Source organism: Octopus bimaculoides, chromosome 1 (genome assembly GCF_046866305.1).
Source record: "Octopus bimaculoides isolate indiv1 chromosome 1, ASM4686630v1, whole genome shotgun sequence".
Taxonomy (NCBI): Eukaryota; Metazoa; Mollusca; class Cephalopoda; order Octopoda; family Octopodidae; genus Octopus; species Octopus bimaculoides.
In genome coordinates this window covers 197,275,476-197,293,938 of record NC_142928.1, presented here as the reverse complement: position 1 = coordinate 197,293,938, position 18,463 = coordinate 197,275,476, and the positions used below count along the sequence as shown (strand labels likewise).

Sequence of the window (18,463 nt, the reverse complement as noted above, 5' to 3'; positions counted from 1 at the left end):
TAGATTTTGTGAAGGTTAGAAGGTGGAATGATCTTGCTGTTGCCGCAAGTGTCACATGGCACAATGAGAACCGAATGAATGAATGATATCTGTTCTGGAAGTTCACATGTAGCTAGTATTTAATTACCTTCTGGTTGCTGCTGGGTCAGAGGAGCAGCACCAGATTTCGTCCAAAAAGACTAAGATTCAGAAAGAGTAAATTGAATAAAATAGATACCTGACGGTTGCATTATTGTTTCAGTGCTTATGTAAACATTGTATAATTGTCGTTTCTGTTTCAGTCTTCTAAACAGGGTGTCCATAAAGTTACTATACAGTTAGGCTGAAAACAACTCTATGATATGGTTGCTGAAGCATTTATAAGAAGCCCAAAGAAATCAATTCGTCATGGTAGTTCAGAAACTGGTATCAAACAAACATCACTACATAAAATACTTACAACGTTCAATATGAAACCTTGCATTCCGTGCCTAATTCATGGACTTCTGGGAGAATGATCCTGATCATAGGTCTTGATTTTGCAAACAGTTTATAAGTCAGAGGAAACCAAGAACTGTTGAAGATCTTCACCAGTTCATTATTGATGCATTTACTGACCTGTGTACCAAAGTTTGTCACAGTCTGCTTTCACTTTGTCAAGAATACATTGAAGCTAATGGCTTACAATTTGAACATTTCTCATAACCGTAGTAAATGAAATGGATTTCCTATATTGTTAGAATATTTTCTGATGTCTCACATAAATTTTCTGAAAATCTTTTCAGTCTAACCAGGATGTTGCTTTATTCCAAAAAAATCTGTATAATAACTTTATGGACACCCTACATATATCTAACCGTATGTATTCAATATCTGTTTCACTCTCTCTCTCTGTCTCTGCCAACCACGATTCCTTAGATAACTGTTGGTGTGTTTGGTCAGAAGGAACACATACTGGACAAGCCGATTCCTCCAGGAGAGATCAAAGAAATGATCTTCTCCTCTTGTAAGGAATTCAACATCTCAGAGTCAGTACTTCAACAAGAGATCATCATCAACATTGGCAAATTAATTTCTACCTCACCACAATTCTTTGAAGGAATTCTCAGGATTAGAATTGGGTAAATTACCTCTTCTTACACCTCTCTCTCTCTCTCTCTCTCTCTCTCTCTCTCTTCTTCCTTCTCACTCTCTGTCTCTCATTCCTTTCTCTCTCCCACCTCACTCACTCTCACACTTTCTCAGTCTCTCTCTCTCTCTCTCGTGCACTTCCCCTTTCTCTCTCTTTCTCTCTCTCTCTCTTGCATTTCCCTTTCTCCCTCTCTCTCCATCTCCCATTCTTCTCCTCTCTCTCCCTCTCCCGTTCCTCCCCCTCTCTCCCATTCCTCCCCGCTCTCTCTCTCCCGTTCCTTCTCCCTCCCTCTCCTCCATTCCACCCCCTCCTTCTTCCTCGCCATTCTTTCCATCCATCTTCAACATTGTCTCTGTCCTCTTGCAAATGCCAATGGGACAGGCATGAACACGTGCCCCCCACGAGCCACCATCATTCCTCTCACTTCTCTCTTCTGCCCCCTCCTCTTCCAGATGGTTCATCTATGCCATGAAGTTGGAACTCAGCTGCCAGCCAGGACCGAAAGACCTCTTCAGTCTCTCACCACAACAGATCAAACAGTTGCTGCAGAGGTTGCTCCAGCGGGACATGGCTCAACTCGACAAAAGGTAAACTATTCACTTTATTGTATGGTGGTGGTAGCAGTGGTGGTGGTGGTTGTTGGTGGTGATAGCAGGGGTGGGATGGTTTGTGGTGGTGGTGGCGGTGGTGGTAGCAGTGGTGGTAGTGGTAGCAGTGGTGGTGGTGGTTTGTGGTGGTGGTGGTGGTGGTTTGTGGTGGTGGTGGTGGTGGTGGTGGTAGCAGTGGTTGTGGTAGCAGTAGTGGTGGTGGTGATGATGGTTTGTGGTTGTAGTGGTAGCAGTAGTAGTAATGGTGGTGGTCAGGTGGTAGTGATAGCAGTAGTTGTAATGGTTGTGGTGGTGGTGGTGGTGATAGTTGCAGTTGTAGTGTTGGAGCTCTCGAGCTGAAAGCAGTTATTAGCAGAGGTGTGATGTTTGGGATGACATTTGAGAGAACATTCCATTAATAATTGCCTGTATAATTACCAAGTCATTATTTGTTTTCAGTAACCCCTTAATGAGACGACAAATAGATGGGGCCTTGAATAGGGTCCCAAAGAATTTCTATGATCAGGTTTGGAAGATTTTGGAGAAAACCCCAGGCGGTGTCAAAGTGGTCGGCTACCTCTTACCTCAAGTGAGTTCCAGATTTTTTCCATACTCTGTGTGTGTGTGTGTGTGTGTGTGTGTGTGTGTGTGTGTGTGAAAGAGAGAGACAGAATCATCATCATCATCATCATCATCATTTTAATATCTACTTTTCCATGCTTGAATGGGTCAGATGGAATTCATGGCAGCAGATCTTCTGCAGCCGGATGCCCTTCCTGTCACTAACCCTCACTTGTTTCCAAGTTAATATTTCTCTTTCACTGGACAGGCTGCAAAGGAATGACTCTGCTTTTATTTGCAGTGATATTTTCTTACATGCCATCACATGATGTCAAAACCAAGGGACACACACACACATACACAAACATCATTGTCATCATCATCATCATCATTGTTTAACATCTGCTTTCCATACTGGCACGAGTTGGACGGTTTGACTGAGGACTGGCTAGCCAAGAGGCTGCATCAGGCTCCACTCTGATTTGGCAAGGTTTCTACAGCTGGATGCCCTTCCGAATGCCAACCACTCTTTGGTTGTTTTTTACATGCCACCGGCACAAGAGTCAGTCGGGCAGTACTGACATTGACCATGCTCAAAAGGTGCTTTGTTTGTGCCACCAGCATGGGAGCCAGTTGGGCAGCACTGGCAACCCACGCTCGAATGGTGCTTTTTACATACCACTGGCACAGGTGCCAGTCAGGTGGCACTGACAAAGGCCATGTTCGAAAGGTGTTTTTTATGTGTCACTGGCACAGGAGCCACTCAGGCAGCACTGGTAACTCATCAAAATCAATGATATACTAACTTCATAAGAAACACTCTGTGCAACTGCACGAACAGACCCCAGTAAAGCATATTTAGAATTAGAAAACCAGCCAGCCCCCATAACCACATAAGCACCAATCCTAGAGACACACAAAAACAACATTATTCTCATACCCCCACCCATAGCCATAAAAATATAACTATTATATAATATTCTTTTCTACTCAAGACACAAGGCCTGAAATTTTGTGGGGAGGGAGCCAGTCGACTAGATCGACCCCACTAAGCAACTGGTACTTAATTTATTGACCCCAAAAGGATGAAAGCCAAAGCTGACCTTGGCAGAATTTGAACTCAGAACATAAAGACAGATGAAATACCACTAAGCATTTCACCCAGCGTGCTAACATTTCTTATTTCTTTACTGCCCACAAGGTGCTACACACAAAAGGACAAACAAGGACAGACAAATGGATTAAACCGATTATATCGACCCCAGTGTGCAACTGGTACTTATTTAATCAACCCCGAAAGGATGAAAGGCAAAGTCGACCTCGGCAGAATTTGAACTCAGAATGTAACGACAGACGAAAGACCGCTAAGCATTTCGCCCGGCGTGCTAACGTTTCTGCCAGCTCGTCACTTTACTATTGTATAATATTCACAAAAACAGAGCAAAAAATAACCTTAAAAATGGACAAATAAGGAAAGGAAAATAATTAAATAAAGCAGGTTTAATATATTCGTTAGTAAACAATTTAATTGCATTCGACAAAGATTAAGGCAGCCTTATTAAATTTACCTCATTTGGACCTTTTTTGCAATTGAAAATATCTTAAACCTTTCCACTCTAGTAATGTAAAAAAAGCAACCACAAATGATACACAAAAACATGCCACCGTATATGAAACTAATTCAACAGACATTATGTGCGTGCGTGTGTGCATGTGTGATTGGACTGTTTATTTTCTGCATGTTTTCGCCCTGCATACTTCAGTGATGGTGATCTCCTGTTTACATCCCCCATAAACAATATAGCTTTATCCTCTTTTACTCTTTTACTTGTTTCAGTCATTTGACTGTGGCCATGCTGGAGTACCACCTTTTAGTCGAGCAAATCAACCCCAGGACTTATTCTTTGGAAGCCTAGTACTTATTCTATCGATCTCTTTTGCCAAACTGCTAAGTTACGGGGACGTAAACACACCAGCATCGGTTGTCAAGCGATGTTGGAGGGACAAACACACACACACACACACACACACACATAGTAGAAGACACTTGCCCAAGGTGCCACACAGTGGGAGTGAATCCGGAACCATGTGGTTGGTAAGCAAGCTACTTACCACACAGCCACTCCTGTGCCTATATCCCTTAGTGATTTTGATATGTGCTGGTACCATGACACCACCGAGTACATTGGCATCAGGAAGGGAATCTAGCCATAGAAACCATGTCAAAACAGACAATTGGAGTCCGGTGCAGACTTCTGCCTGGCCAGCTCCTATCAAACTGTCCAACCCATGCCAGCATGGAAAACAGACATTAACCCTTTCAATACCAACCCAGCTGAAACCGGTTCTGTAGTACTTGTTTTCATATATTTTGAATTAAAATCATCCACCAAACTTTAGTCACAATTTATGTGCCTAACACTAGCTTAATGATAACGAAGTCATTTTACTAAATTCTTTGTTATATTTAAAATAATTGAAAGAAACACAGAACATCTCAAAATAAATAGAGTAACGAAAGGGTTAAATGATGATGATGATGAAGACCAGTAAAATAATAAATACATTACTTGAGAAACAAATACCGGTTGGCAGCAGGGAGATCTTCTGCTTGTTGACTGCAAGTTTTGTCTAACCCATGCCAGCATGGGAAAATGGACATAAAAGACCACAACAACAACGATAGTGGTAGCAGTGACAGCAGCAAGTGTTGTTTGCTGTTGTGTGGTGGTCTGGATTTGTTGTGTGGTCATACGTGAGTGGTGGTGTCTGGGTTGTAGTGTGGTGTTGTAATAGTGTAAATTAACGTATTTTAACGTGTATAACAGAACCCTTTTCCATCAAAAATTAAGTTTAAAAAACATGTGAGTTTCTTATACATGGATAGTATTATAATCCCTTACAAAACCTTTTTTTTTCCAAATTTTAAGCCCCCAAAATTAGGGGGTTCCTTCTACACGAGGGTTCCTTATGCACGAGGGTTCCTTATGCACGTTAAAATACAGTGTGATTCATTTTTATTTCCCATACATGGAAAGTTACTTTATTATTTCTCCAGAGTTTAACACTGACCACTGTCCATTGTCATTTTTTCCAGCAACCAACCCTCTCAGACATGACCATGTACGAGATGAACTTTTCCCTACTGGTGGAGAAGATGTTGAGTGAAATTGTCGATCCAGCCTATCGTCAGATTGTGGTGGAGGTAAGCATCACACACACACACACACACACACACACACATCACCTTTGGTTTTTTCCCCTTCCTGTAAGGGCAGGGCTTTGAATATTGGTTTCAAGTCTCGCCACAAAGCCAGCAAGTTCAGGGGGTCAGGGTTAGCAGATTACATCGACCCCAGTACTTAACTGGTACTTATTTTATTGACTCCTAAGGGATGAAAAGCAAAGTCCACCTTAGCTGAATTTGAACTCAGAACCTAAGGATGGATGAAATGGTACTAAGCATTCTGCCCAGCATGCTAATGACTCTGCCAGCTTTATTGAAGTTGAAGAAAAGGTTTCTTGTCCAGCGGCGGCAAAGTGGCTGAGCTCCTTTCAATGCAATAACCAAGAACCTTAGCATTATGTTGTGCTTGAGAAGATTGATCAAGCCAAGTGAAATCATAGTTGTGGCTGTGTTTCCTGTGTTGGTCCTCACAGAGCCAAAGTGGTTGAGCTCCTTTTGAGTGTTGGGTCTCATAGAGGCAATGACCAAGACCTTTGGCATTGTGTCATGCTTGAGAAGAGGAAGCCCATCAAACCAAGTAAAATCATAGTTGTGGCTGATGCTGGTGTCATGTAACTGGCACCTCCTGTGCTGGTGGCACATAAAAAGCACCTTTCATGTGTTGGGCTTCACAGAAGCAAAGTGCCTGAGTTCTTTTCAATGCAATGACCAAGACCTTTGGCATTATGTCATGCTTGAGAAGAAGATCCACCAAACCAAGTGAAATTGCCGTCGTGGCAGATACCATTGTCACGCAAAGGCACCCATGCCAGTGGCTTGTAAAAGCACCCATTACACTCTCGGAGTGGTTGGTGCTAGGAAGGGCATCCAGCCGTAGAAAACCATGCCAAATCAGACTGGGGTCTGGTGCAGCTTTCCAGGTTACCAGCCCTGGTCAAACCATCCAACCCATGCCAGCATGGAAAACAGACGTTAAATGATGACGATGATGACAGCTTCACAATGTTTGAGGTGTCAGAGGATAGAGAAAGACTATGCATCATTTAGCGGGCATTTTAGAGGGACTATATATCGTAGAATATATGTGGAGGGACTATATATGATAGTACATATCATAGTATAGGAGCTATATAGCATTTGGGGAAATGGGGAGAGAGAGAGAGAGAGAGAGGGATTGTATATGGAGGAGAGGTACTATGTAACATCTGCTAATGATGAAGTTTAACTCTTTGATACCAGTCATCCACAACGTCCCACACAAAGAAAGAACTAAGATATAATGTTTGAAGTACGAGTGGTCCTTAATCCACCCATCTCCAGCCCAGCATGGCTTTCAGTTCCATCTTGACTGATTGATTGAACCATTCACTGGGCTTTGTGGATGATCAGTAACAGAGGGTGGTCATGTGTATGGACTCTACTGTTGACTGGTCTTGTGAGTGGTCAGTAGTTATGATGTGGTCATAGACTGTAAATGGATTGATCATGTGGTACAGTAAATTAGAGTGATAATATCGTTGGTCGTAATTTATCATCACTGACCACTGGACTCTTTATCCATAACTTGTTTCTTCGTATGTCTTGTCTTATCTTTTTTATTTATTTATTTTTTGTTGTTTTTCAGTCTTTCATGGTTGTGGCCACAATCCTTGACCGTAATCCAGAGTTGTGTTTCCCACAGGCTGTCAACATGGACAAGGTAATTGAAATCATCATCACCACCACCACCATCATCATCATCATCATCATTTAACATCCATCTTCCATGCTGGTATGGGTTGGACACTTTGAAAGGCTCCAACTATTGTTGGTTTCGAATACATGCTTTGACATGGTTTCTACGGCTGGATGCCCTTCCTAATGTCAACCACTTCACAAAGTCTGTACTGGGTGCCTTTTAATATTCGTTTTCCATGCTGGCATGGGTTGGACGGTTTGACTGAGGACTGGCAAGCCAGGAGGCTGCACCAGGTTCCAATCTGATCTGGCAAAATTTCTACAGCTGGATGCCCTTCCTAGTGCCAACCATTCCGAGAGTGTAGTGGGTGCTTTTTACGTCCCAAAGGCACAAGAGCCAGTCAGGCAAGCCTGGCATCAATCACATTCGGATAGTGCCTTTTACATGCCACCGGCACAGGAGCCAGTCAGTGGGTACTGGCATCGGCCATGGACAAAAGCCAGTCAGTGGGTGCTGGCATTGGCCACATTCGGATGGTGCTTTTATGTGCCACCATTCTGGTAAATATTTGAATTTTGAGAGAACAACAATTATTGAGGACAAATTACTTCAGTTATTATTCTCACCATATTGTTTCTTCGAATAATTAATTATATGGAAAGGTCCTGAGTTCAATCATGGGCACCCATTCATATCAGAATATACGTATTAAGTCTTTTGGTGCAAGCTGTGTGCACATAGTTTTCAGGTTCAGTCCCACAGCATGGCACTTTGGGCAAGAGCCTTCTAGTGTAGCCTTGGGCCAACCAAAGGTTTGTCAGTGGATGTGGTAGATGGAAACTGGAAAGAAGCCCATTACGTGTGTGTGTGTGTGTGTGTGTGTCTTCTTGTCTTGACACCACATTGGAAACACTAGCGTATGTAGGGAGTGCAGGGGGGACAGTCTGCCCCAAGCAGCACTTTTAAAGGGGTGGCACTTTTCATCCTGTTGTAGGCAATATGTGCTTTTTGCTAGGGTCCATGGGGGGAGGGGCAAACAGAAGGGCCGCCCCGGGCAGCACACACTCTAGCTACACTAGTGACTAGAAATGAGTGCCACCATCATACAAGTGACGTAAATCATTTTTTTGTTAATTTATTTTGTTTTTTGTTTTGTTTTTTTTCTTCCTCACAGATTTTGGAGAATGCATTCTCTCAGTTCCAGCAAGATCTGTCCCGAGATGGTCAAGTGGAGAAAGAGAAAATCACTCTACACATGTTTGTCAGTACCCAATCAAACGTGAAGCAGGGTACCATCAGCTACATAACCAAATCTGTGGTGAAGCAGGTATTGGAAGGTGACCTGAAGACCACACCTAACGAAATGTGTCTACTCTCATAACACATTTCACCACCACCACCACCTTCGTCTCTCACTCGCTTTCTCTCCTGTCTTCAACCCATGGCTCAGGTGGTGGTGTTGCCCTGATTACAGATGGAATCAGTGGAGAGACACACACACACACACACACACAATATTATACCCACACAAGTATATTTAATCAAAAACATACATGTGAATGAAGACAATCATACATTTATATACATGTGTAATTAGATGGGTATTAATACAAAACACACACACACACACACACACACACACACCTCAGAAAAAGACAGTCACATGCCAAATCAGATACACACAAATAGATAAAGGAAGATCTAGGCACAGCCACCTACATTGATAGTGGTACTTTCACACACACACACACACACACACATTATGTAACACAGACAAAATTCAAAGAAATCTCTTTCAATATCCAAGAAATAAGTGATATTTTTTGACAACAACAACTCTAACCATTGTTCAAACTGTTGCCCTTTGACCTCCAGCTCTTATCTAATGGTATTGTTTCTGTATCAGACATCTGCATGGTTTGTGATAACACAGCATATATGTTGGCTAGGTCAATATAGCTACATGTGATCTCTCCCTCTCTCTCTCTCTCTGTAATATAACTATTCACTCATGCATACACACATATATATTGCTTTGGTTTTTATGTTTTGTAACACACACACACACACACACACACACACACACACACACACACACACACACACACACATATATATATATATATATATCATCATCATCATCATCATCGTTTAACGTCCGCTTTCCATGCTAGCATGGGTTGGACGATTTGACTGAGGACTGGTGAAACCAGATGGCTACACCAGGCTCCAGTCTGATTTGGCAGAGTTTCTACAGCTGGATGCCCTTCCTAACGCCAACCACTCAGAGAGTGTAGTGGGTGCTTTTACGTGTCACCCGCACGAAAACGGCCACGGTCGAAATGGTGTCTTTTATGTGCCACCCGCACAAGCCAGTCCAGGGGCACTGGCAACGATCTCGCTCGAAAATCCTACGGGAGCCAGTCAGGCGGTACTGGCAACGATATATATATATATTATGGTTTATAGTCATTCAAAAGGAAGTAAGAAAATCGAGATATATAACATTTAATAAAACTTTATTATCTGCAAAAATCAAACGTGGTCCCTTACAGCTGTTTCGATTAGGCCTAATAGATTAAATAGTAATTAATAAAAGAGATTTTGCCTAATGTAATGATTTTATTAATTACTATTTAATCTATTAGGCCTAATTTAAACAGCTGTAAGGGACCACATTTGGTTTCTGGAGATAATAAATTTTTATTAAATGTTATATATCTTGATTTTCTTACTTTCTTTTGAATGACTATAAACCATGTCTTATATATAAACCTATTGTTTTATGATTAATATTATTATTCACAACAAATATCAGGTATTAAACCAGTAGTTCATTGGATGATACCATCCCTTAATGAGGCTAATTTAACTTCTAATTGAATTTATATATATATATATAAATCAAAAAAAAAAAAACGCAGAACAAACACAAAAACAAAAATAGCAACGTAAGGACGTGGTACATGCAAAGTATTAGCAGACCCTCAAGGAAGGAAAGAAAGGTCGTTTTACATTTCGAGCAAAGCTCTTCTTCAGAAACAGGAGACAGAGGAAAGTCCAAGAGAAAAGGAAAACAGAGGAAAAAAATCACCAATGATTCTCATGTGGTTACATTTTGAAAATGTATATAATAAACATCAGATATGCTTTGCTCCGTGCAGAAACTGCAGGATCTTCTGAGAGGCTTTGCCAGCTCTTCTAAACCTATTGCCATGCTATATACTTTGCTGTTTCACTCCTATATAGTGATGCTAATAACTGATGTTCGAACTCATTATGTCTCTGCTTCAGAACAAGGCGTGATCCGAGTAAAGGCCTGTAATAAGAAATTAAAATAACAAAGGGAAAGAATCTATGTCATGAAGTCTATTGGCTTACAACTAATTTTGACAATTACACTTTATTTTCAAAGATCTGATGAAGCTGTAGTGTGACACATAAGCATTCAAGTGTGAGTGCATTACGTCCTAAAGCAGAAACAGCTGTCAGCTAATGGAGTTCACAACACCATTTCTTGTTCCCTTGTCATTTTAATTTCTTATACACACACACACACATACACATATATATATATATATATAAAACCACTCTGCTGAGTGGTTGGTGTTAGGAAGAGCATCCAGCTGTAAAAATGCCTCCAAAATAGTCACAGAAGTCTGGGGCAGGCTTCTGCCTGGCTGGCTCCTGTCAACCCATCCCACCCATGCCATCATGGAAGGTGGACGTTAAATGATGATGATAGCAATACATTTTGCACTGTGGGCTATTCCTTGCATCAGCTGTCCATTCCAGATCAGAACATCTTCAGTATTCTCTGACTGGACTCTATCCCCCACTTCCTCACTTCAGTGGTGCCAAACATCACTAAGGAATGTCCAGATTTTTTTGGCCCACCCTGTAACATGCATTTTTTAATCGTCCGTCAACCATACAGTCACCACCACCACCTGGGTGCCTCTCTAACCCCTATAAGCACCCAACAACTATTTGGTTTTACTATTTGAACTTACCCAGCCATGACACTTCTCTTTTCTCTAACTTGAGGGATTACACCCTCACTCATCTTCATCACCATCTTCTTTCTTTTCCAACTGAGGTAATAACCATGTATCTGCCTCACAGCAAGACATCCTGTTCCTCTCTCCGCCATTATACATTAGCCCCTAATCACCTGGTGTAAAGCCACTTGCCTCAATACTACAACCCCATGTCCTCGGTTGAGGGACCTTGTCTTGTATGCTACATCTTGACCCCATTAGTGCCAGTGCCACATAAAAAGTCACTCAGTGCATTCTGTAAAGTGGTTAGCATTAGGAAGGGCATCCAGCCATAGAAACCCTGCCGAATCAGACTGGAGTTTGGTACAGTCCTGTCACTCCCCAGCTCCTGTCAAATTACTCAACCCATGCCAGCATGGAAAGCAGGTACCAAATGATGATGCTGATCAGGACTCCATCCTGAGATTTTCTTCCCTGTCCCTCAGCGTCAGTCTTTCTCTCTTGTGTCCGTCATATCCATGAACAAACACATTCTCTGATGCCTCCTTTCATTTAGGAATCTCTGCTCTGCTCTCCTTCCTATGTCTGATACCAACAAACTGGAACTTAACGGACTCTAGCAACAACAGTCACTCAACATCAGTCTTCTGCCGTTCTTGCATCTCACATCACTCCCTAATTCCCTTTTAGGCCCCTTTATTTATCTATAATCGTCAACTCCATTACAGCCGATCTTACTAATCAGTTTTGCACACACATTATCAGATAACTGGATTGTTATGTAATACATGTGCTCCTCACAGATGGTAGGTATGGAAAAAAAATAAGGCCATATTTTTTCCACATTTGCCATCTCAGAAAGCACATTGCTAAGATCAGCTGTAATGGGTCTATAATACTGTAAACATTGATCAATATACACACTCTATTGATAAATATACAAATGGCTATTTTTCTCAACTTATACATTCTAAACAACTATATATTACATGTATGTGTGTATATATGTATGTATGTAGTTACATGTACATATATATGTATATATATATATATGTATGTATATATGTACATATATGTATGTATATATATATGTATGTGTATGTATGTATGTATATATATATGTATGTATATGTATGTATATATATGTGTGTGTATGTGCATATATGTATGTATGACGATGATGATAATTAAGATAATGAAAACGATGATAGTGTGGGTGACAATGATGGTAATGACAACAACAATGATGATGATGATGATGCATCCATGCAATAGGATGTTTAAACATTCTCAGAGTTTCCTATTTTGTGCTGTCCTTCAGGTTACAAAAAAAAAAGGTGAATGGTTTAACTTGCTTAAGAGATTCATGAACTCAGGTTGTTTGTCTGTCCCATTATTCAGTTTACTTTTGTCAGATTTGGTCTACTGATAATGGAATGGTATTTTTGGTCAGTATTTATTCATAGGTGTGTCCATTTATAGAATTGCAACTTTTTGGAGATTTGAATCAAAATGTTATACTTCTCAGCCTGACATAAGATGCATTTCTTTCTTTTGATGGAATATGATGTTGCTGACAATAGTCCAATTTATAGGAATATGGTCTCTTCCACTCACTTTCAATTTCCAGATATATTGAGATAGGGAAGTGGAAAGTATCCTTCTTCTAGAGCAGATAGAATGAGTCTGCTGTCTCTCTGATTTTGAATGTGTTTCCTGTGAGCCCTATGTAGTTCTTTTCGGTATCATTTATGGATGTTATTTTCGGACTGTGTACAAGCTTCTTTGTGAGACATTTGTCTTTAAGTGTAAAGAACATGGTCCTCTTGCAGTTTCATTCTTGTGAATGGATTCAAGTGTTTCCACTTGCTTAACTTGGATTAGGGTTGGATTTTTAGGCCATGATGTTTTACAAGCAATTGTAGCTCACTCTTAAATGTTGCTTTCTTTATTAAAGTCCATATTTGCAACTGGTAGGGAAATCTTTTCTCTTTTTTGTCACTTAGAGGAAATTTTTAGTTATGTTCAAAGCTTTGTCCGTGCCACCAGCATAGTTTCTTCATTTTACTACACCACACAGTTTATTCTACATTATTTGAATTCTGTTGTAAAGCAACATTTGATGAAGGTGTGGTTGTAGGAGAGAGGGCACCACCCATGAATATACCCCTTTCACTGGATAGATTCATAGTTCTTCTACAAGGGTTTGGTAGGAATGTACCATAAGAGTGTCCCCAGCATAAAGTGTTGGTAGACAAGAGGTGTAGCAGCATGGAAAGGAGGCAAGACAAGGTAAGACTGCATTGCAGTAGATTGATGTGAGCAGCTAGCAGTTAAGTGCAGCCATGAAATAAAGTCTTTGAAATACTTACAGGGTTCCATAGAAGTAGTTGATAGCTTTTGTTAAGTTGGTGACCCAATTAACAGTTATTAATTATCTAATTAGCAGTGAAGGGGGATGCTGTGAGAATAGAGTAACTAGAATAAGAACATGATTCTCTCTTTCTATGTGGTTGGGAAGCAAACTTCTTATCACAAGCCAAGCCCACATACACACACACACACACACACACACATACATATATATATATATGTGTGTGTGTGTGTATATTATTGCTCCACTGTCATTGAGTTCTGTTACCCATGATTTAGATAGAAAAATTATTTTCTATATGTTCATGACATATTTATACCGTTAACTACAATGCACATGCACACATTTGAAATTAAATAAACGACAAATGGACAGGAGTATGCAATGAACTTCATAAGCTTACGGTTGTTTCTGCTATCAGATACAGTGCACTCCTACTTGGGTGCTTGTGTATCACTGTATGGCTTCATTAGAGCTTCAAAAATATTATATATATATATATATGTGTGTCTATATATATATATATATATATATATATATATATATATATATATATATATGTATATATATATATATGGCCTTGTGTCTCAAGTGTGGTGGCCATGCTGGGGCACCATCATTAGCTTTGCTACATTTTCACTACTTGTAAACTCCTCCGATATGTGGAATTTGGTGAATGAGGGAGTTTGATGTGTGTGTGTGTGTATTTGTGTAAAGACGGTTGTGTAAACAACAAACAGATGTATTAGTTTAATGCTTTGGAAGTGAGAAAGTCTTTTACGTTTTGAGCCTACGCTCTTTGACAGAAAGGAACACAGAAATAAACAGAGAGAGAGAATAGAAAAAGGTTTAGTGGCAAGCGATCTATCATGGTGAATGTTTATATGTATTCATGTATATATTTGTATATTTCTGTATGTATGTGTATACATGCACATGCTTGTGTGTATATGTATATATATATGTATGTATAGATAGATAGATATGTAGGTGTTTATATATATAGGTAAGTAGACGATGAATATTATTTCTGGAATTTTCTTTGGAATCTCTGACTGACATTGGTAGCTGAAACAGCCATAAGCAATGTCAGTTTTGTATTAAAAAACAATTAACCCTTTGTTTGTTTGTTGATCAAAGGTTTTCTCCATTTTCTGCTTATTTTAAATTTTATATATGTAAGTATATATATATATATATATATATATATATATATATATATATATATATATATATATATATATATATATATATATATATATATATATATATATATATATATATATGAGGGAGAGTCAAAAATTATGCACATTCTTGTTTTTCAATGTCATCATCATCGTTTAACATCCAATTTCCATGCCGACGGGTTGGACGGTTTGGCTGAGGGCTGGCAAGCCAGAAGGCTGCACCAGGCTCCAATCTGATCTGGCAAAGTTTCCTGGCAACGACCACGTTCAAACATGTTTTTTACATGCCACCTGCACAGGAGCCAGTCTGGTGACACTGGCAACAACCACGCTCAAATGTTGTTTTTCATGTGCCACCAGCACATGTACCAGTAAGGTGACACTGGCAACGATCACGCTCGAATGGTGCTTTTTACATGCCTCTGGCACAGGAGCCAGTCAGTGGCCCTGGCAACAATCATGCTTGGATGGTGCTTTTAACGTTCCACTGGCACAAGTGCCAATCAGGCAGTACTGTCACCAGCCACCTCAGCGATTTTGACTTTGATTTCACTTGCCTCAACAGGTTTTCGCAAGCAAAGTTCATTGAGCAATGAATGAAGGGTACTCATAAGTGGGCTGGTTATACACCACTGGTATAGGCCACGGGTTATGGTCTCACTGTGCTTCAGAAGACCCTGCAAGCCATTGCAGGGTCTTCTCAAGCACAGCATATCTCCAAAGGTCTTGGTCACTGTATTTATACAAAAGCAGGGGATAAACAAGTCCGTCATATTTCTATATAGTCTTCTTCCTTTTTGATGCACTTGGTCCAACTCTCCATAAGCTTGCATATTCCCTCCAAGAAGAAGGTTTCCGGTTGGTCGTGCAAACCATTTATGCACCACTTCCTTCACATCTTCATCTGTAGGAAATTGACGACCTTGTAAACTATCTTTGAGTGGTCCAAAGATACAATAGTCAGAAGGGGTGAGATCTGGGTTGTAGGCAAGTTGTTCCAGCACCTCAATACTCAATTGGTTAATGATTTCCACAGTCTGGGTGGCTGTGTGTGGACATGCATTGTCATGCAACAACAAAACTTTCTTTGACAATAGGTTTCAGCATTTGGTGTAAATTGCGGGTTTCAGTTTGTATATTGCATTGCATCTTGCACTGTTGATCATACACCCCTTTTCTAGGTTGTCTTCCAGTATAGTCCTTTTTGAGTCCCAAAAAAGGGTTAGCATTACCTTTCCCACAGAAGACTGAGTCTTGAATTTCTTTGTCGCTGGCAAGCCAGGATATTTCTATCCATACTCTGTCTTTTGGCTTCTGCCACATAAAGATGGACCCACGTTTCATCTCCTGTGACTATTCTGCTCAAAAATTCCTCACCCTTATTGTAGCAATCAAGAAAACATTGGCAGACCTCAAGACATTTGCACTTGTGCCCTGCAGTAAGCTCTCTTGGCACCTGTCTTGCCCCCAATGATTTTCAGCCCCTGACATGCCTTCCAACCAGAGAAATCAGATCACTGCTTTTTGTTCTTCCTTGGTGCACATTGCCAGTGGAGTGGCCATGCTTACACTGTAAAGCCGGAAAGAAAAATGGCACGATTAGACTCAAACTTCAATCATGTGACCATGATAGTACCAACTGTAAAACACGTATGCACAGAAGGCAGTGTGACAATAATAAAGATATGTTATTGCAAAAGTGCAGATAATTTTTTACTTTTCCTGGTATATATGTGTATATATATATATATATATATCATATTAGGGGCGAAATCAAAACCAAAACAAAACATGTATCTCAAGTCATTTAGAATAATTAATTATGGTAATTGGAAGTCTTACCCTAATTAAATTATTCTAAATGACTTGAGATACTCATTCTACTTTGGTTTTGATTTTCCCCTAATATAATATATATATGTTATAACAGAACCCTAATATGGATCCCTAGGTCCAGCCTTAGCTGTGATTTTGGAACCTAATGGTATACTTACCCAGTGTACCTATTCGCTTAGATCACAGGTGAGCTAAACCTCTCATATTCTTTATATATATACATATATATATTATTATTATTATTATTATCATTATTAAATAAGAATGTTGTTGACAGTGACTTCGAAATGTCAAAGTCACAATCAATAACATTCTTGTTTAGGAATAATAAACTCATACCCTACAGAAATATAGAGTAACCCCCTCAGATTAATATAAAATTGTTTTTACTATAACTGAACAATATGTGACAATTATTCGGTTACCATAATAAGACTCTCAGTTTCGGATGTCAGGGCGGAAACCTGCTCCAGCATCTCGTCAGTCATCAAGGCAATAAAAGAATGCATATTTTGATTGCCTTGATAACTGACGAGATGCTGGAGCAGGTTTCTGCCCCAACATCCGAAACTCAGTCTTATTATGGTAACCAAATATTTGTCACATATTACAGATAAATTCCTCTATTTACATAATATCGAGGTCTCATTCATTCTTTTATTGTCTCACCACCATTACTATTTTTTATATATATATAGATATATATATATATATATATATATATATATATATATATACACGTGTGTGTGTCATTGTGTATGTCTATGTACATATGTGTGTTTGTGTGCTATGTGTGTGTGTATATATCTACACAGATATTATTTATTTATTAGTGTGTAAGAGAGAGAAAGGGCCAGTGTGTACAATAATAACCGTAAACCAGATTTTTTTTTCCTCTAAATGCAACATGACTCTGAAGTGTATTTTAATTACCTATACTAATTACCTACACTAATTATTATAATTCTATTTACAGCTTATTCTTATTGGATTGTTTGCTTTTTTAATTAAACGGAAATTAACCTTTTCAAAACGTGTCTCTGTTAATCTATCACAGCTCTTGTTCTACTCGTTATCAGCCCCAGTTTTCAGCATTGCTTTGGTCAATTCATCTTCAGTCTCTCACTCTGCTGTCTTCTCAGTATGCCTGGTGAAAAACACTTGTGCACTCTCTGATGTGGCCTTTGTTTGTTTTTTCAATTATACGATAGGAAAATAATGAAGATAGAGAGCTTATTACAAAAAAAGAAAAAGAAAAGAGAAATGTTAACGAATCTTTATATTTCAAGCATAACGACCCATCATCAGGAATGAATAAAGAAAAGAAATGAGTCTATACCAGCAGTTCTCAACAGTGGCTCCGATTTCTCCGGTCGAAAGGTGTGTCAGGTGCTGAAATTCATCAGAGGTTTTTAGCACAATATGGTGACAGTGCACTGCTATGTAGTAGTGTGTATGGGTGGATTGAGAAGTTTAAAAGTGGGTGGACAAGCATGACACACGAAGAGGGAGCAGGATGTCCGTCATCCTCCACCACTGATGAGAAGATTCAGCAAGCTCGAGAGATGGTAATGATGAACCAGTTTACCATTACCATCTCTCGGATCACTGCTCTTTGTTCTTCTTTGGTGCACATTGCTTGCGGAGCAGCCATGCTTACAGTGTAAAGCCAGAAAGGAAAATAGCATGATTAGACTCAAAACTTCGATCACGTTACCAAAATAGTACCAACTCTAAGCATGCATGTGCAGAAGGCAGTGTGACAATAATAATGATATGTTATGGCGAAAGTGTAGATACGTTTTGAGTTCCCCTTATAGTTATTAGGGACATTTGATAACAACTTTGAAACTTCCATAGTTGATAACTTCTATTGCAAGTTGCTTGGTGACTCAGTTGGTGTCGATACCATGTAAAAAGCATCCAGTACACTCGGTAGTT

The 18,463-nt window shown here is 39.7% G+C and overlaps 1 protein-coding gene across 1 annotated transcript in view; it reads left to right on the top strand.

The window, feature by feature from the left end:
* The window catches only part of LOC106874307 (phosphorylase b kinase regulatory subunit beta), a 43,682-nt gene extending 34,428 nt beyond the window's left edge, over positions 1-9,254 (top strand). Inside the window, exons 19-24 of the mRNA XM_089365434.1 lie at positions 898-1,100; positions 1,564-1,698; positions 2,158-2,287; positions 5,357-5,464; positions 7,071-7,145; positions 8,299-9,254. Of these exons, the coding sequence (XP_089221560.1) occupies positions 898-1,100; positions 1,564-1,698; positions 2,158-2,287; positions 5,357-5,464; positions 7,071-7,145; positions 8,299-8,505 (858 nt within the window). The 3' untranslated portion in view covers positions 8,506-9,254. The remainder of the gene's footprint in view (positions 1-897; positions 1,101-1,563; positions 1,699-2,157; positions 2,288-5,356; positions 5,465-7,070; positions 7,146-8,298) is intronic.
* Positions 9,255-18,463: the final 9,209 nt, after the last annotated feature.